At 42.7% G+C, this 23,438-nt stretch overlaps 1 protein-coding gene across 19 annotated transcripts in view; it reads left to right on the top strand.

Moving 5' to 3' along the window:
- Positions 1 to 8,519: 8,519 nt before the first annotated feature.
- Positions 8,520 to 23,438, top strand: part of MYCBP2 (MYC binding protein 2) — a 140,974-nt gene continuing 126,055 nt past the window's right edge. For 18 of the 19 annotated variants that reach the window (XM_077927733.1, XM_077927735.1, XM_077927739.1 and 15 more), the window contains exons 1-2: positions 8,521 to 9,034; positions 21,876 to 21,951. In XM_077927733.1, the coding sequence (XP_077783859.1) occupies positions 8,688 to 9,034; positions 21,876 to 21,951 (423 nt within the window). In that variant the 5' untranslated portion in view covers positions 8,521 to 8,687. Of the gene's footprint in view, positions 9,035 to 21,875; positions 21,952 to 23,438 lie in introns of all 19 variants that reach the window. The other variant, XM_077927743.1, reaches the window with a different exon arrangement.

A 23,438-nucleotide genomic window follows, 5' to 3' on the forward strand; every position in this document is an offset into this window, starting at 1 on the left:
GTTGTTCTGCCAAAGCACATCCCATAGAAGTGAATTCAATTAACAAAAAACCCTTCCCATTTAACTTGCTGTGTTAAGGAATTTCCATGTTCACACAAGCTCCAAAATGCTGCCAAATTGCGGCTGTTAAAGACCATGCCTAAGAGATATGTTATTTAGGTGGTATGGTGTAGTGAGGGAACACAGTACATTTTACGGATGCACCATGCAGAAATTCTTAGCAGTTTACCTGTTTTGGGAAGTTGGGCCTGTAGAATTACAGAATTCCTGTTAAATACAGACAATGGCTGTGGAAGCATTCTGACTCAAATCCTTTTTTGGGGGAGGGGGTAACTAATCCAGAAGCTCTTGGGGAGCTGTTTATTTTATGCCCCCCATGCTTCTCAAACTGTTCTTAGTCACATGCTATGATTTCTCCTCCACTTTTCACACTTAATGTATCTTATCCCCTCTGCCCAAATGACCACTTTCACTCATTCCTTCCATTATATCCATTTCAGTTTTCTTTTTTAAAAGCACCTTCTATCTCTCTTTTTAGTTTCATTCAGCAACGCCTCCTCTGGTCCTTTTCCCTCAGAGGAAGGGAGCCTCCCTTCTCTCTTCCCTCAGCCATTTGGATTGCACTTTTAAGTTTCTGATTGTTGCTTTTGGGGCGAGTCTTACCTGCCCCACACCCGACATCACATATGATACAAGACAGGTAGATGTGGTTGTGGGAACCAGCTTCAAGGGCCAAACTGGAACCACTGTCGGGCCTAATTCAGGCCATGGGCTGGCGGTTCCCCACCACGGAACTCCTCCTATCCGCTGCGTCAATGTGCATATTTTAGTCCTTATTGTTTTATAAAAGGTAAAGGTAAAGGTACCCCTGCCCATACGGGCCAGTCGTGTCCGACTCTAGGGTTGTGCGCCCATCTCACTTAAGAGGCCGGGGGCCAGCGCTGTCCGGAGACATTTCCGGGTCACGTGGCCAGCGTGACAAGCTGCATCTGGTGAGCCAGCGCAGCACACGGAACGTCGTTTACCTTCCCGCCAATAAGCGGTTCCTATTTATCTACTTGCACCCGGGGGTGCTTTCGAACTGCTAGGTTGGCAGGCGCTGGAACCGAGCGGCGGGAGCGCACCCCGCCACGGGGATTCGAACCGCCGACCTTTCGATCAGCAAGTCCTAGGCGCTGAGGCTTTTACCCACAGCGCCACCTGCGTCCCTATTATTGTTTTATAAGTTGCTTCAAAAACCCACAAAAAGAAAGCAGTACATAAAAACTTACGTTATGAATTAACAGCAGTAGCAAAGGCTCATATTGATTTCGTTTATGAAGAACGAGGCAGACGATGCAGCTTGCCTTCAGAGTCTCTCACAGTTAATAAATTAAACTGCCAGGGGTGCAGGGAAGACAAGTATAGTTACAACACTAGCAACCTTATTAGCCATTCTAACACCTGGCAAACATGCACTACAGTAAATTAAGTAGGGAAAGATTTATCCTGAAAGACATATATGAAATTGTACCAGAAAGAAGGGTGGTTGAAACACATTGTCTGGTGCTAAGTGCAGAGTAGATAAAAGGTTAACAGGATCTGGGACATGGCTGGAGCCTTCTAGGGATGGTGACGTCATTCAATATCCTCTGTTTGCGTGGCTCAGCAGATCTTTGGATCATGACAATTTAATCCTGCAAAATACTCTGCCTTTGTGTCAAAAGCAGTAGGAGCCAAGAGCGGCGCACATTCCAAATTGACTCACTGTTTATGCTTGATGAGGCCAAACTTTATCAAGCTGGCAGCGATCACACAAAACTCATGATTTTAGCCAACAATCTTATCAGCAAGACACTTCAACAACCCATAATAATGCCTAGTGTTTATATAGTGTTTAGCTTGCAAGTGTTCAGTTATTTCACATGCATTATATTGTTAGAAAACGTGCATCTTTCTGCAAGGAAGAGTTATTATTATCTCTTTATTGCAGGCTAAAGGGGTGGGGCTGAGGGAATGAGAGGCTACCAAGAGCCACCTAGCGCGTTCTGGGCAGAGAAGAGATTCAAGTGAGATTCATAGCTCAGTCCTGATGTATTGTTCAGTTTGAGCTACCACAGTGAGCCACTTGGGCTTGCTGATCGGAAGGTCGGTGGTTCGAATCCGTGCAACGGGGTGAGCGCACGTTGCTCTGACCCAGCTTCTGCAACCTAGCAGTTTGAGAGCATATCAGTGCTAGTAGATAAATATGTACTGCTGTGGCGGGAAGATAAACAGCGTTTCCATGTGCTCTGGCACTCATCATGGTCCGCCGTGTGCCAGTAGCGGTTTAATAATGCTGGCCCCATGACCCGGAAAGCTCTCTGTGGACAAATGCCGGGTCCCTCGGCCTGGAGCAAGTTGAGCGCAGCACCAAAATAGTCACCTTTGACTGGAGTTAGCTGTCCAGGGGGTCCTTTACATTTTACCTTTACTAATAGTATGGACTTCATGCATCTTTGCAAGATATCTGAAGGTAGGGTTATATTTAGGCTGCAATCCTAAACATAGGTAAAGGTAAAGGGACCCCTGACCGTTAAGCCCAGTTGCAAACGACTCCGGGGTTGCAGCGCTAATCTTGTTTTACTGGCCGAGGGAGCCGGCATTTGTCCGCAGACAGCTTCCGGGTCATGTGGCCAGCGTGACTAAACTGCTTCTGGTGAACCAGAGCAGTGCACTTCCTGCTGGAGCAGTACCTATTTATCTACTTGCACTTTGACGTGCTTTCAAACTGCTAGGTTGGCAGGAGCAGGGACCGAGCAACGGGAGCTCACCCCGTTGCGGGGATTCGAACAGCCAACCTTCTGATCGGCAAGCCCTAGGCTCAGTGGTTTAGACTGAATAAGTAAGCATACTTATTAAGAAATATACAATTGAATTATTCTTATACTTATTCTGATTATATCTTACATTTATCTACCACCTTGCTATTTCTGTAAATAGTAGCCATAAAGCATAATTGCATTTTTATGCAGAAGTCCATTCCACTGCACAGCAATAGGTAGAAAGAGAGTTAACTACTGTACATTAAAACAAATATGTCTGCATTTCCCAAACTATCTTAAAGATAGGATGTGATTTTACAAGATAGGCATGCTGTATAGAACTGGCAACCTCAAAATATGTTGAAAAATCTTTGGACGGTCCAGAATTCTGCCAGACCAATGACCAGTTGAAGAAGGGACATTTAAGTTTTATGCAGGTTCATCAACTCCCTTTCCTATTTTGCTTAAACTTAGGAATTTTGACAAATTTACACACTGGAAATTCACTTTGACGCTTGTCAGCTCATTCTCCACACCCTTAAAACGAACATTGCATATGTAGCTTTGAAATTTACAACCAAAATCCACACCACGCAATTAGTTCCTTCTTTCAAAAGAGGAAGACGGTAAGATGAAGTTCCAGCTGTGGTGGGGACTGGTGAACAGAACAATGTTCAGAAAAGAATAACCATGGAATCAATGAAACAAAACACCGAATAGGGTTCACCACTTCCCTGAATGGTGTGACATTCATGAAACAGTGCTAGCTGGGTTTAGCTTACTTTGGAAGCAGAGATCTGATAAAGTGGACTGTAGTCCATGAAAGCTAACACCATAAAAATCTGTTAGTCTTTCAGGTGTTATGAAACTATTGTTTTTGCTGCAAAACAACAGCAGAGTCTGGAAGTTATGGTGTACTTGTAATATTCGGGTTATTTACAATTGAGAACAGTTGAAGGCAGACAGTATAGCAGATCTGTTTCCTCACTTTCAGATCTACAGAGAGGCACCCCTAGATGCCTTCAGCTTACAGCTCAGCTCTGTGCTTTTGCCTTTCTATGTAAAGGTAAAGGGACCCCTGACCATTAGGTCCAGTCGTGGCCGACTGAGGTTGCGGCGCTCATCTCGCTTTAATGGCCGAGGGAGCTGGCATACAGCTTCTGGGTCATGTGGCCAGCATGACTAAGCTGCTTCTGGCGAACCAGAGCAGTGCACGGAAACGCCATTTACCTTCCCACCAAAGTGGTACCTATTTATCTACTTGCACTTTGACATGCTTCCGAACTGCTAGGTTGGCAGGAGCAGGGACCGAGCAACGGGAGCTCACCACATTGCGGGGATTCGAACCGCCAACCTTCTGATCGGCAAGTCCTAGGCTCTGTGGTTTAACCCACAGCGCCACCCGCATCCCGCCTTTCTATGTATGTACCTCTTTTTTGTTCCCCCATACGTTCTCTGACATACACACTCCCTAGGTTGTTTCCTTGCTTTAGGGTGGGGGGATGGGGACTGAGTCTCACCTTCCAGAGGTATCTCATGCTATTTTCTAGCCATTCTGAGCCATTCACCTATCATTTCCCTAACAATAGATGTGTCTGGCATGCTTGGCCACTGATGGTTGAGAGATTTTAAAGTTTAAGTTTAATGTTTAAAATTCAAAAGTTAAAGTTAAAGTGGTCATTCTGCTGCCCCTTTAATCTCCTCTTTTACACAAACTGGAAAATGTCACAGCAATCAAATAGTAATTTTATAACAATACATCTATTTTCCATACCATGAGACTAATTGCTTGCCTGCTGTTTTTTTGTGGATTTTTACAAACAAGTTATGAGAGTGATAGCTTGGTGCATGCAGAGTAGGCTATACAAATAGAAACACCAGATTCCTCCCAGCACTGTATTCAATAGAACCAGAGGCACATCTTCCTATAGAGTGTATTACAGAAGCCTTCATAAACCCAGTTTTTAAGGTGGACTGTAGGTTGCTTTATCTAGCTCCACTGCTGAGCAATATTTTTGTCATCAACAGAACAGGCAAATGGCAATACAGCACAGATGCTACTAGGCTCATGAGAAGACTCACTAGAATTAAATGTTTTGGTTCTTACTAAGAGAAGCAGGGGAACTCTGTCCTAGACAACATGGAGTATCATTTTATGTTTTAAGGTTTGTTTTATGATTCAATTTACACAATTTCCTAATTCAAGAGAAACATTAGGGTAGAGGTAACCCAAAAACATTTGCAGAAGAGATATTCAAAATTTTGACCATGGTCATCTTAGCTGGGATTAAGAACACAGGCAAGAAAGTGACAGTAGCACGTATGAATTTTTAAAAGAGCAATAATTATTACTGCCACTTTTAATACTTCGCATTTGAGACTGACAGAATTATCTGTATGATTCCAGAAGTGACTTAAAACAATGCAGGCAGGCTAAGTAGGGGTCAAACTGCTGCAATTACAGAGTGCATTGACTGTTTTTTGTTTGTTTAATAAAAATATTTTTTTAAAAAACAATTTCAACATAACAAATTATCAGTCCAAGTAATCAATTACATTATTCCTGCCTTTTCCCCTCTCCCCCCACCAAGGACTTCCCTCAGCTCCCCTCTCTGATTTCTTTGCACATATTGTTCTCTGCATGTTATAAAATTGTACATATCCTTGCCTTATCTATCATGTATTCAACTAATAAATTTGTGGATGTTTATTCAAAACCTGCCAGGGAGTCCAGTTAGACCATGCCTGTTGAAATAAATTCTCAACAAGATCTTACAGACTTACCCACCATGAGGTATGAACACTGCTAGTCATGGGAGGAACATCAAACACATCCATGAAGTATACAGATGCCATCCTTTGTACGCTCATCTGGCAACATGTTCCAATGGATCCCAATGCATATGATCAGGTAATGTAATGTCAATACATGCTAGCCAAAGTCATCAAGGCAAAACTCATATTTGAATAGCAGGGCTCCTGGAATCAGCAAATAAGGAACAGAATAAAAAAGCAGCACACACTAGTATCCATACTCTTCATAGATCTGCTTTTATTCATTTTTTAAATGAACTGCAACTAAAATGAGAGCAGTAACCTTTTAGTCTAAACTGGTTTGAGACCTAAAAGCTAAAGAGTCTTCACCTGGTTCATTACATATGCACAAAAAAATCAACTCTGGGCCTTTATTCCTCTCACAACTTGTTCCCCAAAAATTATATATATACCACATCTCCTTGACTGTTGACGGCTTCCTACTTTTAGGAGCAAGTAAACTACACATGAGCAGTGCTTCCCCCCCCAAAAAAAATATTTAGGGGTACTCTCATTTTCCTACTCATATTGAAATACTTCCCCTCAATGACGCCAAACTTGGATTCACAAAATGTTTAGGGGTATGCGTACGCCTGCATCTCCCCAGGGAATAAAAGCACTGCACATAAGAATATATTTTCAGACACTTCTGCAACATTATTTTATATGACTGGGTCACAGTCGCTTCCCTCATGTGGTGATTCTCATGTAACCATTTTTGGACCATAAGCTTGTAGAAGTTCCAGTACTTTTCTTCTAGAAAAAAGGTGCCACTACTCACCATGAGGGACATGGGTGGCGCTGTGGGTTAAACTACAGAGCCTAGGACTTGCCGCTCAGAAGGTCGGCAGTTCGAATCCCCACAACGGGGTGAGCTCCCGTTGCTCGGTCCCTGCTCCTGCCAACCTAGCAGTTCGAAAGCACGTCATAGTGCAAGTAGATAAATAGGTACCACTCCGGCGGGAAGGTAAACGGTTTTTCTGTGCCGTGCTCTGGTTCGCCAGAAGTGGCTTAGTCATGCTGGCCACATGACCCGGAAGCTTTACGCCGGCTCCATTGGCCAATAAAGCGAGATGAGCGCCGCAACCCCTAATGGTCAGGGGTCCCTTTACCTTTTTTACTCACCATGAAGCTGTTAGAGTAAATGTCACACTTTTTAGCCAGTGTTTTTCTTTGAGGGGAAAAAGGTGCCGGTGCTGCGTACCCTTGAGTACCCTCAGAAAAAAAGCATGGGGAAGTTCTAATATTTAGATGTTTGCTGTCAAAGCATTTGTACAGTCCCGTGAGCACCACAACTGACAAGGCACTGCACCAAGAGTCTACAAGTTTAGTTCTCTCACAACTGCAGGCCTCAGTTGCTAAGTATCATACAGCAGTTCTCCATCTAATCTGGTTCATAGCCCGGGGTTAACATATTGATTCCTTTTGGTAACTAAAGATTCACCAGGCTTCACTGGCTAGGACTGCCTACTTCCAGCTTCTTCAAGGCTCCTCAGGATTGGGCCCCTCAGCCCTGACCCAGTATATTTTGGGTGTCCTCAGCCCCATAGAGCTGGCGCCTGTGTTGTTAAATATAGTTTTTATAGATGAATGCTGTAGTACTTTGTGAATCCTATGCCTTTGGTTGTAACTGTGCTGTTTAGCTTTTTCTTTTCGGTTGTTCTGTTAATAGTGCTTCATAGATTGCAATTGTTTTACTGAGGATATGTTATGCTATACGATTTACATTGCATTTCTGTTGTTCTGTTGTTACTGTCACGTATTGTTTGCAAACTGCTTTGCGGTTCATGTGAATGAAAAGTGGCATAGAAATATAATAAATCTTTTAATTTGCTTTATTGATTTTAAAAAAGAAAATTACAATCAACAAAAAACCAAAAGAAAATATAAACCGAAACGTATTACAATTTACAAATGACAAATTGATTTCTTACAACATAACTTCTGTTGTGACTGCCTGTCACCCCATCCAAGAGTCCTAATTTTCTTTTGAGTAGTGCCCTTTTCATTATCACTCCAAACTTTCCCCCAATGCTTATTTTAATAAGATTTTCTATGTTTATACAGGGGCATGGTTTTTTTTGGTTGATTGTAATTTTCTTTTTTAAAATCAATAAAGCAAATAAACAAATTGAAATATAATAAACCAAATCTCTCTCTCCCTGTGTGTGTAAGGTGCCTTCATTCCCATCAGGGGAAGGTGGGGTATAAATAAATATATAATAATTGAAATACTTAAAAAAAAACAAAAAACCTCTCTCTCTCCACCCGCTGCTAAATATTTAAGAATCTACACTCTGTGTGTGTGTGTGTGTGTGTGTGTGTGTGTGTGTGTACACACAATTTACTATGACATCATCTCCACGCGCTCTCGGGAAGCCGATACAAGAGAAAGAGGGTGTGTGGGGGGGGGGAGGTAGGGAAATAAGAACAACAACCCAGAGCGAATGACACCCCCTCAGAGAAACACACGGCTCCCTCCTCAACCGCAACAGACATGCGCACATGGACTCTCAGTACCTACAGATATGTGTGTGTGTGTGGAGGGGGGGCGGAAATAAAAAAGCGGGTGGGGCAAGACATTTTTTTCAAAAAAAAAGGGAGACGTCGCGCAGGCGCACTCAGGACCAAAATGTCAGCGTTTTGACAGTCGGAAAGAGACGCGCTACCGTGGAAAGTACCATAGAGAGGGAGGAAGCGGCCCGCGAAGAAAGAAGAGCGCGCGCGCGCCCTTGCGTCGCCCGGCCTCGCCCTACGCCGGCTTCGCTTTTCCTCACAGACACACACGCGCGCGCGCGCACCCCGCCCCTTTCTTCCCCTCTCGCTCTCTTCCCCGCGGCCCCGCCCTCCCTCCGCTCTCGGCGCGCTCGCGCCAAAAGGGGGAGGAGCTGCGCGCCTGTCAGTCAGCTCTCCTCAGTCAGGCGCTGCCGGCCGGGCGGCCTGGTTGTGTGTCTGTTGGCTGCGGCGCCGCGCTTGGCTCTGGCCGGGCCGCTGAGGCGCTGAGGGGAAAGAGGAGGAGCGGGCGCCTGCCTTCCTTCCTTCCCGGCCGGCCGCGGGGGCGGAGCGCGCAGGGGCGGGGAGGGGAGAGCGATGAGCGGGGCCGCCGCCTCCTCCTCCTCCTCCGCCGCCGCCGCCGGATCCGAGCCCGGTGGCCCGGGCTTCTTCCTCTTCCCCAGCGGCACCGGCGAGCCCTGCGTGGCCATGGGCCCCGGCGAGAGCGCGGCGGGCTTCGGGGCGCTGCTCCTGCTGCCGCCGCCGCCGACCATGACATCCTCGGGGCTGCCTTCTCCTCCCGGCGGAGGCGGAGGAGCAGGAGCCGGCTGCCGGGGCCGCTACCAGCTGCTTCTGTCGGGCCGGGCCCTGGCCGAGCGCTACCGGAGGATTTACACGGCGGCGGCGCTGAGCGAGAGGGAGCAGGCCGGACACCCGGGCGCCAGGTAAATGACAACAACGGCGGAAGCGGGCGCTGAGATGCGCGCACACACACGCGCGACCCGCCACCCCGGGTGGTGGGACCCGTGCAGGCAGCTCCTGGACGATCTTCCCCTGGCAGATATATAGCCCTGCGTAGCAGCCCAGCTTCCTGTCCAAAACGAGATCGCCCTCTGGCACTGCAGTTCTGAAAAGGCAGGACAATACCTTATTGCCTAGAGACACACGCGCGCGCACATCCACACGCACTTCATAGGCTAATGGGTGCAGAAGCACACGGTGTCTTCCACACGAGCACCAGCTCCCTCCTGTAGCAGGATTTGAATGGGTAGCTCAGCCGTTCCCATCGTGGACTTTGGTCCTGACAAGGTGGAAATCTATGCCTGCTTACTCAGAAGTAAGTTCCAGGGGGCTTTACTGGGTCAGGCAAGTGTCTCTGTGCTTAGAATCGCAGCTTAAGGAAGGTGGCGTTTTAGTGCCATGGCAAATCCTGTTCAATCTGTAGGCATCTCGTCAGGGAAAAAGGAGTCTGTGTGCCATCTCGGCTCATCATCTAAGTGGTAACTGCCACAAAATATTTGGAACAGGGATCTCTGTCTCTTCTCAGGAAGGCCCACACGCTGCTGGTGATTCAGCGATGAGGCTGTATGTTAGATATTTTTAAAAATCCATGTGGCTAAGACCTCTTGGAGTAAGCAGAGTGTGCCCTCTTGTTTGGGCAGTACCTCTGTTTTGTGTTGGGCATCAAAGTAGTTTTGCTACTGCCATTGGTCCTCCACCCCAAGATGTTGCCCCTCCTTAATCTGTGTTTGCTTAATGTATCAAAACTAGTGGGCAGAGGGAAAGAGAACTGGGGCTAACGTTGAACAATTCCTAACGAGAATTAGCATCTGTCATTGAGCAAGATGATACAGATTTGTCTGCAAGTCAAATCTTGAGAACTTGGGCCTGTTCCAGTATTATTCTTTTCCATCTGTGTAGAAATACCTGTCAAGGACTCCATGTGGGGGGAAAATAAGTAGAATGTAAAATCCAGTTAGATTTTGGCAGGGAAGAACAAGCTGTGGTTTCCAGAACACGGATTTGCAAAATCCATATGGATTTTGAATTGACATAACATTTTTTCACCAGTTTTCTCTCGAGGAAAGACGTTGCTTTAGAATTAATCCCTACTGACAGTCAGTGGAGTAGGCAACTACAAAGTAATTGGAGTAAATATACTATTTATGCAGAGTGCACAGGAATATTACCTACAAGAATCCGTCAGCGAGGAATAGGTTGCCTCTTTGTTAGTGTGGAGATGTAATATTTTCCAGAGCAGTCAAAAGTTGGATGATAGACTACTTATTTTAGGGTAATAAATTAGATTGCAATAATGGCTATCTTAACCCCTGACTAGCTGTGGTGGTGATTGATAGTGTAGCTACCACCAGCTTGCTCCTGCCAGGATGTGATGGAATCAGGTGGTGGTGTAGCCACTCCCCCTGAAATGCCCAGTATTGGGAATTTCCATTGATAACTGCTGGCAGAGATTTCACAAGTGATAGCTTCTCCCACCACCTGGGCAGGTGCTTTGGGGTGCCAAAGGAGGTTGGAAGAGGAGCATCTCTGCCCCATCCAAAACCCCTCTAGTATGGCAGATGGGAGGTTTGGATTGCCCTGTATATTATTGGCATTGAATATTTAGAACTCTTGAAATCATACTTACCTGTTGCCATGTGTTGGTTATAAAAGGAAATTGGTTTGTATTGTTAGTAATCTAACAACAGGAAGGCAAGCTAAGAGTTTGTAATCTTACTCCTTATTTGCTGCCACGCCAAATGTGGTGTTTGACTACAGGTGGTGAGATAGACTCTAATGTTTTCAGGCGCAGCATTTGGTTCCTACTCCTATAAATGCACTCTAAAAAGTAAGCAAAAATAAAAACTCCTGAATAGCTTACAATATACATTTTGACTCAATAACAAGGAATGGATGCAAACAATATGGAAATGAATGTGACAACTCATTGTCAGCAAAAGAAGAAGTTTGATTTTGTTATATCATAAGAATGGAAAGTTACTGTTGTCAATTATAGCTAAAGTCTGGACTGGGTGAAGATGGAATCAGGAAAGGAAAGAATGAGTTGCTGATCTTTTACATATGCACATAGTTGTTGACTAGGAAGAAACTGATAGTTATGTATTCTTATTTAAATAACCTTGATTTTAAAGGGATGCTGAAACACTTAACACCTGGCAGAATCACTGAGGTCTGGTAATCATCTGTACAGGGGGAAGTTATTTATTAATTCCAAGGATAGTGACATGGCTTGTCCTAGGGTTGAAAGCATATTCAAAAGCACTCCTTTTTTTGTGTGGAATCAATTGGGCTTATCACTGAATTCAGGGGGTTGCATCTGACTAAGCCATGGTAGGCCCATTGATTTTAGTGGATCTGTTTGGAATATGACAGCCAGATACAGTCCAGTGTCACATGCTGGTTAGATATGCTCTAACAGTATAACCAAATATGCTTAAATGCTTTTTGGACTGATGAATTGACCTATCCAGGTTAAGGGAAAGAAGTGTCCAGGCCGCCCATTCCCCTCCCCCAGGTCAGTTTTTTTTAAAAATCACAAATTATTCTGGATTGAGTAGTGGAGACTAACAAATCAGACTGACTGTTGTCCTGAGCCTAACTCTGCATAGGTTTATACCATATGTTTTATTAATTCTATGTGCTTTCTCCTAGACCTTGAGAATTTTGTTTTAAAAAAATTAGGCTGTTTTAGAGTGCTTACTGATGGTCTGAAGTACTCTTCAATCACTTATTAAATCTGAGGATCCTGGAATAGAAATACTTCTTCCCATGGAAAAGCTCTCATTTAAAACAGAAGATGCCATTTCATTCCTCCTCCTGATACTCCTTCAGCAAGCTGCATGCTTCTGGATCAAGAGTTGCAGGTTCACATTTGGCCTTAGATTTTGATTACTCATTATTTGCTGGAGCCAGGCAAGTCAGACATCCAAGTGCTGAGAATGTGAAGTTTGCAGAAGCTCTAAATAAATAAATAGTAGGATTGTTCAGTGTGTGATAATTCCTCAAGGAGATGTGCACCAAGTTATATTGTGTCATCCAATAGGTTTGGATGCAGTGTCCCATCTTTTTGGTACCAAGGAAAAAAAGCAGTAGCCATTGTTGGCAAGGGAAGTAAGTAGCAAAGCCCAAGGTGACAACTTGCCTGTTTTCAAGGTCTGAACTTAATTCCTAGTGCCAAGGCGATAGAACTGGTAAATAGAATTTCTTAGATTTTCTTTCTGGTATTGTTTGTTGAACTTTCAGTATTGCCTGTGATGCCCCTCTTTGGATGGTGATAATAAATATTAAATGTAATCTGTGCAATTCCTTCTGCGCTAGCAGGACCTGCATTCTTTCTCCGACCTCACAGTATCAGGACCAATTTACAGTTTATGTGGAAAACATGTTTGCTTCATGTACATTGTATGCTCTTGGTGAACATTCTGAAGCATTAAGGGGAATTGGATGTTTGTAAACACTTGGGAACATGCAAGGGATACCCACCGAAAAACCACAGTTGGTTCCATCTGCCTGGCGCAAGTGTACAGCATGCCCTTATATGAAACAATACAGTAGAATCCACTAACGTTTTTGAAAGTAACATTGCTTTTTCTTTCACTTGGCAAATATGCAAATGAATGGCTAGAAGCTTTCCCTGGTGGGATCAATTTTTTTTCTTTTTTAGGGGATGGACAGTCATATTCTTTGCATCCATACCATATCTATGATACAGACATGGGAATGACACAGTATTCTGATTTGATGCCATGTGAATGAGCAGTGTGGCTGTGCATACTGCTCAAAAGTTTCCTCTTCACTTCTCCCTTGCTCCTGCCATCACTGGAAGCAACAAACATAACCCTTGGTTTGTTGTGTCGTCTGAACCTGGACACATGGTTTCTTGCTTCCCAAACAAACCACAAGCCCAGGTTCCGATGGCCTGGCAGTAATAAAACTTGTATCCAAACATTAGCTTACTTATTACATTGTTTTTGTCATTTAGTCGTTTAGTCGTGTCCGACTCTTCGTGACCCCATGGACCAGAGCACGCCAGGCACTCCTGTCTTCCACTGCCTCCCGCAGTTTGGTCAAACTCATGTTGGTAGCTTCGAGAACACTGTACAACCATCTCGTCCTCTGTCGTCCCCTTCTCCTTGTGCCCTCCATCTTTCCCAACATCAGGGTCTTTTCCAGGGAGTCTTCTCTTCTTATGAGGTGGCCAAAATATTGGAGCCTCAGCTTCAGGATCTGTCCTTCCAGTGAGCACTGAGGGCTGATTTCCTTAAGAATGGAGAGGTTTGATCTTCTTGCAGTCCATGGGACTCTCAAGAGTTTCGTCCAGCACCATAATTCAAAAGCATCAATTCTTCGGCGATCAGCCTTCTTTATGGTCCAGCTCTCACTTCCATACATCACTACTGGGAAAACCATAGCTTTAACTATACACTTATTACATTGCATCAGTACAAAATAGCCTCAATGTCCAGGTGCTTTCAGATGTTTTCTTAATTTGCCTTAATTTACAATGTTTTGATAGCTGTGGTATTATTACTTTTCATTCAACTGAATACTGAATTGAATATAGTTTGGAGTTACTTATACACATTTATTTGAAATATGAACCCTACAAGTTATCTTGGTTATTGAAAATAGTCCAAAATAGTGTTCTTTGTTGTTTTTTTAAAAAAAACACATTGAAAATGGAGCATATACATATTTCTGTGTATGTAAAATAAACTTGTAACAGTTGTAATACACTAATAAGAAGTTTTTATTTAATATTTAACACATTGGTAGTGAACCTATGACCAAGGAAGTCACTTTTGGACCCACAGTATTCTGTGACTGGAAGGACTCCTTCCATTCACGGAAGGAACTGAGAATTTAGCAAAGGCTCCTTCTGAAGGAAGGGCCAGGGTGGCGCTGTGGGTAAAAGCCTCAGCGCCTAGGGCTTGCCGATTGAAAGGTCGGCGGTTCGAATCCCCGCGGCGGGGTGCGCTCCCGTTGCTCGGTCCCAGCACCTGCCAACCTAGCAGTTCGAAAGCACCCCCGGGTGCAAGTAGATAAATAGGGACCGCTTTCTAGCGGGAAGGTAAACGGCGTTTCCGTGTGCAGCTCTGGCTTGCCAGAGCAGCGATATCACACTGGCCACGTGACCCGGAAGTGTCTCCGGACAGCGCTGGCCCCCGGCCTCTTGAGTGAGATGGGCGCACAACCCCAGAGTCTGGCAAGACTGGCCCGTACGGGCAGGGGTACCTTTACCTTTACCTTTTACCTTCTGAAGGAAGGTAGAAAGGTGATTTCCCCCATACTCAAGCAGCCTTTCCCACATGTTTCCAGAGGGTCTTCCAACTCTTCCAAGTAGGTTTTAATGGGGTAGTTGCAGCGGGAAAGGGAATTGGGGGAGATTGCCTCTTCCTCTGCTCCAGAGGTGGAACATCCCATGAATGGAGTTCTGCTCACAGGAACTTTGAAATTGGTACAGTGATCTGTTTCCATCTGCCTGTCCACCTTCTGCATCTGTGAGTGCCTGTGGACAGAGGTTTAGTAGTGTTGGATTGCTTTTCCTATTGGGTACAACCCACAGAATGTACGAATGTAAGGTATTGGTGCTTCTCGGTCTCTGGGGATAATGTGAACATAATGCAGAGTGGGACAGAATAGAAAAAAGGGGAGAGGGGGTTTCAGTTTGTCTTCTGAAGGCCTGAAATGGGAGGCAGGAAGTATTATAATCAAATACTTTATTTCAGAATGAATTAATGAAAGAGTTAAAACAGTTTAGCACACTACTGTAAATTTCTTGGTAACAATTCAAAGGCAATAATGCTCAGCTCTTACCAGAGAAGCAGCACTCTTAAGGCTTCACATTACAGTTCAAAAATGCTTTCAAATGTTGCAGAATAAGGAGTTTGGGGTGCAGTGCAAGTCTGTTGACTTGAGAAACCACATGGCAAGGCCTCTGTTGTATAACACAGCCTCTGAAACATCTTTCTTTTCACTTACCTCATATATCACCCTCTTTTACATCAAGTGAAATAAACTAATGAATGTTCAAACACACACATACACACCAACCATTAAGGAATGGATTTAGCAAGAGAAAGAGTTGAAAGGCTGGTTTCAGTTCATGCAAACCTTTCCATTTCAACAGACTAGTTAAACGTTTTCAGAGGTATGTATTTGCTGGAATAGGCCATAAATAAAACAAATAGTGTCCAAGGTAGATTCATTTTGTGTACAGTAACTGTAACTTTTGTCTCTTGATCCTATGCATATTTACTCACAAGCAAGTCCCGTTGAATTCAGTGGACTGTCCTCCCACAACTGTACACAGAATTCAAGGCTTACTGTGCATAATTGCAATTAACTTCAAACTTAATAAAAGAATATAATTATTGTAGTTGAATATTTTAAAATGTTGCTATTCCTTATAGGGATGTTTATTTTCTCAGCCTTTTCTTTAAAGGAGGTCCTCTCCTCATGAGTGATAAGTATGGCTTCTGAGCCCAAATAATAGCCTTCCTTTTATTTACTACAATGTTGATAGCTATATCTTTCCTGCCCCTTTAGCCTATTTTTAAAAGTTAAGATAAATAACTCAATATTGCAATCCTAAACATCTTTAATTGGAAGTAAATGTCATTGAATTAAATAGGATTTCGTCTCAGGCTCTAAGTACATGTAGGATTACAGCTGTATTGTGTAGGTACCTGCAGTTCCCTTTGTTATGCTTGGTATAGTTGTTACAAACCATTGAAAAAACATATGTATCTTTTAACTTAACTCTGCTGTTAAATTTCTGCTGCTATCATATACAGTGGTACCTCGGGTTAAGTACTTAATTTGTTCCGGAGGTCCGTACTTAACCTGAAATTGTTCTTAACCTGAAGCACCACTTTAGATAATGGGGCCTCCTGCTGCCACCGCGCCGCCGGAGCCCGATTTCTGTTCTCATCCTGAAGCAAAGTTCTTAACCTGAGGTACTATTTCTAGGTTAGCGGAGTCTGTAACCTGAAGCGTATGTAACCTGTAGCGTATGTAACCTGAGGTACCACTGTATCTTAAAACAAACACTAATTTTCATCCTCTCTTTAGAGTAGCCTGATTAATATAGTTTAAGCATGAGGTTGATCCACAACTTTTGACTTGAAACATGAACCAAAGGATATTATAGACATTAATATATGTTTAAAAGGAACAAGTTTAAAGCTTGCAGGATAACATTGTGAGATGTCACATCTTGTTATAGTTACCAATGAGTCACCCTTGTTTAGGTAACCCCCCATTTAAAGCCAGGGCTTAATTTCTCTTTCTCTCTCTCTCTCTCTCTCTCTCTCTCTCCCCCCCCCCCCCCCCCGGCTTCTGGACTGAAGTCCTCTCTCAGTTCTCTCCCCCCACCCCTTTCCAAATTATTTTTATTAATTTTCCAAATTATTACAAATCAAACAATTTTAAACTATCAAACAAATAAAACACTTCTCACTGGTCTGTTGAATGTTCAGCTGCAAATGAGGCCTCCTTTCTGAACAGAAGTTTTCACTTGGGCCAGGTCCACTTCCCAGCTACATACTTGTTGAAGCCTCTCTGCTTTCTTAAGCATATATTTCCTGAAGCCCTCTTATTGCCTTTTCCAGCTGTTGTTTTCTGGTCCTTCCCCTTCTATGTTTTGTTGAAGATGTTCCTCGCAGGAACCTGCTAGATTGTACCTCCACTTTTGACAGCCTTATTTTCCTCTTTTACTACCTTTTTCCTTTCTGTCTTCCTCTGTTGCCCTTGTCTGTAGTGGCCATACATGTAATACTGGCTAGGAACATGTGGCCACCATAAGGACCCCTTGCTATTGGCTTTTATTTCAGGACCAAGAGGAGTTCTTTTAGAACAGCCTTTCCCCGAACCGGTACCCTCCAGATATTTTGGACTCAAGCCATTTTTGGCTTCCATCAGCCAGAGGCAACATGGTCAATGGTCGGAGAAGATGGAAATTGTAGGCCAAAGCACTCGGAGGGCACCTGGTTGGGAATGGCTGTTCTAGAGCGATGTTCTGAGAGTTAGTCAGGTTAATGCCCCCAATCAGCATAAATACACAATACACTGATTTTCAGCATTGTTGCCAAAGGTGTTGCCTCCTTAGCAACTGTAACCAAGGCTTCGGTTAGCAGCCAGGCCCACTACATTGCAACATTTCCAGAGGTCGGAGGCCTAATCAAATACACTTTTTGCCTCATGTTTCATTTCAAGCTGAGGTATTTACCTATACAGTGGTACCTTGGGTTAAGAACTTAATTCGTTCCGGAGGTCCGTTCTTAACCTGAGACTGTTCTTAACCTGAAGCACCACTTTAGCTAATGGGGCCTCCTGCTGCAGCCGCACCGCCGGAGCCCAATTTCTGTTCTCATCCTGAAGCAAAGTTCTTAACCTGAAGCACTATTTCTGGGTTAGTGGAGCCTGTAACCTGAAGCGTCTGTAACCCGAAGCGTATGTAACCCGAGGTACCACTGTAGTACAAGTATTTAACCATTTGTAATGCTAAATATACAGTAAATCCTTTAATACTAAAAAATAGTAACTGATTTCTTCATATTTAACACAGTTATAAAACATATATTTATTACACAGTACAATTTCATTCAGTCATGTATGCACAAAATATATCATATTCATAAATGAGGAAAATATGCCAATTGAGAAGAAATTACAGTACTGTAATACACACCCACCAACCATACTGTATATATTTCAATTCTCCTATTCTAAAAGAAGAGCCTGAATATATTTTATTCAGTGGCTTCACGATGTCTGGAAACTACATTCCTGATGAGGACACAGAACGTTGAATGATACAGTAGTGGTTTTTTAAGAAGCCCCTTTAAAGTTCAAGGGCTGCCATCTGATGATAGCCACCTGCCAGTGGAATCAGCTTTAGCTAGCATAAAGGGATTTCCCCTTCTTCACTTCCCCACTGCAGCCCCAAAATCAGTTTTGGAGGGACCCAAATCTGTTTTCATTGGGGGGACACCCCCCCCCCGGAGCAGATCTGAAGAGGGAAGAGAAGTAGGGGGAACTTCTGTCATGCTAGCCGAAGTACTCTAATGTGACACTGAATGTCACATGAGGTTATTTGTTGCATTTCCAGAAGAATTTTTAAAAATTTGCTTGCTTTTACATTGAATGTATTGAACTAAAGATTGCATTTGACAGAGCACTGCTAATAATAGAAGTCACTTATTAACAGATTAACAAGCTGATCCTAAGTATGTTTAATTGGGAGAAAGTTGCACTGAGTTCAGCAAGACTTACTACTAAGTCGATGAATTTTGGATTGCAGCCATAATGATAAGAATGTTGTTTAAATAGACTGTGTTATTTAACTTCCTGCTTATTGTTATTGGGGAAACCTACAAGAACATGCTTTGAGAAAATCTTTGGCACTGGATGCCTAGACTTAGTGTATGCGTTTTCTATTTTGATTCACTTATATGCATCCATTTATAATATTGCATAATGTAATGGAGTATGAGACTGTAAGTCTAGTCAGTGGTATACTTGCCAAATACCTCTCTAAAACAAAGTGGGGGGAAGGCACAGTATCATATACTTGCTAATTCACTGTTGACAGAATTAGCTACACACATTTTTTTCTTTAAACCTTACTCACAATTTTATTGTTGGTTCATATAAAGCTGCCTTTAAAACTGCATGGCTATACCAAATTATCTTTTAGATCTTTTGTAAATAGAGAAACTACATTCTTAAACAAAACAGGAGGTTGACACTATGAGTTGTGGTACTGGATGAAGTCAAATGTAACAGAGACTTTATTTTCTTATATAGCCATTAGCTATTTAATAAGCAAACTGAAATACTTCTGTGATATATCAAAATGGTATTGTTTCTAAATAGTTCTCTACTTTTGTTCATTGTTTGTGGGATCTAAAACGGTAAGGTAAAGGTAAAGGACCCCTGGACAGTTAAGTCCAGTCAAAGGTGACTGGGGTTGTGGCGCTCATCTCGCTTTGAGGCTGAGGGAGCCAGCACTTGTCCGCAGTCAGCTTTCCGGGTCATGTGGCCAGCATGACTAAACTGCTTCTGGCTCAGCCGAACACCATGACAGAAGCCAGAGAGCATGGAAACGCCTTTTACCTTCCCGCTGCAGTGGTACCTATTTATCTATTTGCACTGGTGTGCTTTTGAAGTGCTGGGTTCGCAGAAACTGGGCCAGAGCAACAGGCGCTCACCCAGCCGCACGGATTCGAACCGCCAACCTTCTGATGGTGGGTGACACAAACAAAATAACATTTCTCCATGCTGACCATTGCTAGGAAAAGTGATAAAAACATTTCTTTCTTTCTACATCTCTTGATCATTGTAAAGAGCTATTGATTTCTATTACAACCTAGCCCAAGTATTTTGCATTCCATAAATTAGGCTTCCCCAACCTGGTGCCCTCTAGATTTTTGGGCTAAACCTCTAATCAGCCCCAGTCAGCATGAACATTTCTCCATGGCTTTTACGGCTGGAGTTGATATGACTTGTTGTAGAGCAGTAGGTTGGAGAAGTCTGCCATAAACTTCATGAGCATGTCTTAAGTTTTGTTGTTGTTGTTTAGTCGTTTAGTTGTGCCCGACTCTTCGTGACCCCATGGACCAGAGCACGCCATGCACTCCTGTCTTCCACTGCCTCCTGCAGTTTGGTCAAACTCATGCTAGTAGCTTCGAGAACACTGTCCAACCATCTTGTCCTCTGTCGTCCCCTTCTCTGTGTGCCCTCAATCTTTCCCAACACCAAGGTCTTTTCCAAGAAGTCTTCTCTTCTCATGAGGTGGCCAAAGTATTGGAGCCTCAGCTTCAGGATCTGTCCTTCCAGTGAGCACTCAGGCCCAATTTCCTTAAAAATGGATATATTTGATCTTCTTGTAGTCCATGGGACTCTAGTTAATATTTACCTTATGGGTACCTTAAAACTTACGGGTCATTCCGCATCAAATCAATGCAAAAAACCAAGGGTTTTGCCACCCACTGTCTTGGATTTTGATGAAACTTGGTGTACACCCTTCCCTTACAGTTGAAAGAAACCCCGTTAAATTTCCTCCCTCTATCTCAAACGGTTTTAATTTTATAGCACTTCAAAGTTTTGTGAAATCTGTGTTTCTGTCCCTCTTGAGATCCTCGGCCTTGTGTGCATTTTATTTTTTTTCTCCATAACCAATGATCAGATCTCTTTGAAATTTTACATAGAGATCAATAACATGATGAGGATTTCAGGAAAAAATACGCAGCACTTGAAAGAGTCTATAAATGCCTTAAAAATGTATAAATGTAGCTTTTTTGGTAGAAGAACTAGGTTTAGAAAACCTAAATTTTCAGCGTTAGGGCATGATGCTTTCAAAAGTTTTTGCTGGTGAAAATGATTGCAAAGAAATACTCTTTCTCAACAAAGAATGAAATTTATGGGTCTCTTATGTCTTGTAACAAAATTTTACGTTTTTTGGACATCGTGGGGAAAAAATGGCTACTGGGTACAACTTTCCTACAATCCAAAGCTGTAAAAGAAAAAATTAATGAAACAAAGTTCATCTTAAAATCTAAAATAATATTGGTTATTACAGGGTTCCCCCCCAAAAAAAGTGCAGACTTGTTTTTCAGTTTTGGGGTATTTAAAACTATGAAAATTGGCTATATCGCGAAATCAATCTTTTTTAAAAATTCCACACTTCCAGCTACTCTCTGAAGACTGGAGAAGAGACCTTCTTAAGAATATTAGGGGGGTGGGCAGGGGAAGGACTAGAGAATGTGGAAAATGAACATTATATTTTAGCTGCAGTTCATTCATTTTCAGCTTTTATTCTTGTTATAAAAAAGTGCACCTAGACATTCCATTGTTGTGCCCATAACCTAACCTAGGTTTAAGGTGCCATTGAGTGCCTAGATTTCATACCTCAAGTTTCTAACACCGTACTAGAATGAGATTCAGATCTTAAAATGATCCAAATGAAAAAATGAATTATGAATACCAGCTTTTCTATTTGGACTGAAATCAGTTTTCTGTTGCTCAGATAAGCCAATTAAATTTTATGTGTTTTATATCCATTATACAAGAGATTGTAGCACATCTATTACTATGTAATACACAAACAGATATTCTGTGGGAATGGAACCTATAAATAGTTGAAGATTTTCTCTTAAGTTATCTTTTCAGCCATCTGACCCCATTTGTAATAGAATGAAGGAGTGATAAAATACTGGATCAAGTTTCCTGATGAAGACTTCATACCTTGATGTTGTGGGATTAATTTGCATGTTAAATGGACCATTGTAGTTTGATGTCTTTGCTGGAGACTGATGTTGATGTTGAAAGGTGGCATTTGATGATACAGTTTAGCTGTTGTTTCTTCTTTGTGTGGAGCAGTAGGATGCAATCCTTTACACACATGTTGAAGTAAAATCCATTGAAACATTTCTGAGGACTGAACAGTAAACCTAATTTGGTGGTGTATTATGATTTAAAAAACAAAACAAAACTAAAACTCCAGTTACAGATGGGTAGCCGTGTTGGTCTGCCATAGTCAAAACAAAAAAAATTCCTTCCAGTAGCACCTTAAAGACCAACTAAGTTAGTTCTTGGTATGAGCTTTCGTGTGCATGCACACTTCTTCAGATACACAGTGTGTATCTGAAGAAGTGTGCATGCACACGAAAGCTCATACCAAGAACTAACTTAGTTGGTCTTTAAGGTGCTACTGGAAGGAATTTTTTTTGTTAAAACTAAAACTGTTTGTTTTTTATATAGGTGTAAAAAGCTTTTAAGTAAGAAGAAACTAAAAAGAAAGCAGAAGAGTAAATTGAAAATAAGAGCACGGAACAAGGTAAATCATATTTTTTTCATATTGTAATTGACTATTTCAACTTGGAATAAAAGACTGCAAATTGGAGTAAACTTAAATAAAGAGGAAAAATAACACCTGTGTTAATTCTATAGCTAGAAGAAACTCAAGAGGTTCAATACTGGGCATATTTAAGTTATAATCCATTTATTAGGATTCCACAACAATGGGGTGAGCATTTCATTATGCAGTTTTCTGTTCTTTGGTTTTACTGTTTTATTTTTTTCAAGGTTACTCTTTTTAGCTTTTTATTTCACTCTGTCATTTGCGACCTGTTTTAAAATGTTCAGAAATCCTAAAGTGGTGTAGAGAATAGGGAGGCACTGTCCCTATTAGATTTCATACACTAGGCTAGTTTTATTTCAGGAGGCCTTTGCACAGTGATACTGTCCTAATGTTTTTATTTTTAATGTTTTAATCTGTTTTAAAAAGTGTATATTTATTGAAGACTGCTTTGAGATGTATGTATGCAGTGGAAAGCAGGGTATAAATGCTTAAACAAATGACATAATGTGATTAAAACTCACAAAATCCAGCAAGATTAAACATCCACTCTGATATCCTCTGTTCAACATTGGTCACTAAAACAATCTCAAACAGGAAGTCTTTGCAATTATGTCTAAATGGTGTCTGTTGGAGATAAGATATGAGTGTGTTGACAGTGTAGCTTATGGTGTTCTGTTTGCACACAAGGTGTTTCATCTCCCAGTGTCCAGGTGCAGCAACCTGTACTCTTTCAAACAGCTACCACACATCACAGAACACTCCAGAGGGCTTCCCAATGAGGCACAAAGTGCTGCCACCAGAAGAAATTATTTCACATCTGTTTGCACACAAATTCATTCTGTATGGTTTCTAGCCACAGTGAAGGACTTACAGGTGTCATCTAGTTAGCTTTAGTCTGCGCTTTCGCTTTCACTTCAGAAATGAGCATTTTAAAAGGCATGTAAAGGTAAAGGGATCCCTGACTGTTAGGTCCAGTCACGGACGACTCTGGAGCTCATCTCTCTTTACTGGCTGAGACTCTGGTGTTGCAGCGCTCATCTCGCTTTACTGGCCGAGGGAGCCGACGTTTGTCCGCAGACAGTTTTTCCGGGTCATGTGGCCAGCATGACTAAGCCGCTTCTGGCGAACCAGAGCAGCGAACAGAAACGCCGTTTACCTTCCCACTGGAGCGGTACCTATTTATCTACTTGCACTTCGTGCTTTCGAACTGCTAGGTGTTGGCAGGAGCAGGGACTGAAAAACGGGAGCTCACCCCGTCATGGAGATTCGAACCGCCGACCTTCTGATCAGCAAGCCCTAGGCTCTGTGGTTTAACCCACAGCGCCACCCGCATCCCCAAAAGGCATGTATCCTCATGCTAAAATTTGTGCTAGTGTGTTGGTTTTAAAAGATATATTGACCATCCCCAGCAGAGATTTCCGTCAGTGGATAACAGAGGAAGGTAACTTTGGCTGATTCCCCCT

The sequence above is a fragment of the Podarcis muralis genome, chromosome 4, assembly GCF_964188315.1.
Source record: "Podarcis muralis chromosome 4, rPodMur119.hap1.1, whole genome shotgun sequence".
NCBI lineage: Eukaryota > Metazoa > Chordata > Lepidosauria > Squamata > Lacertidae > Podarcis > Podarcis muralis.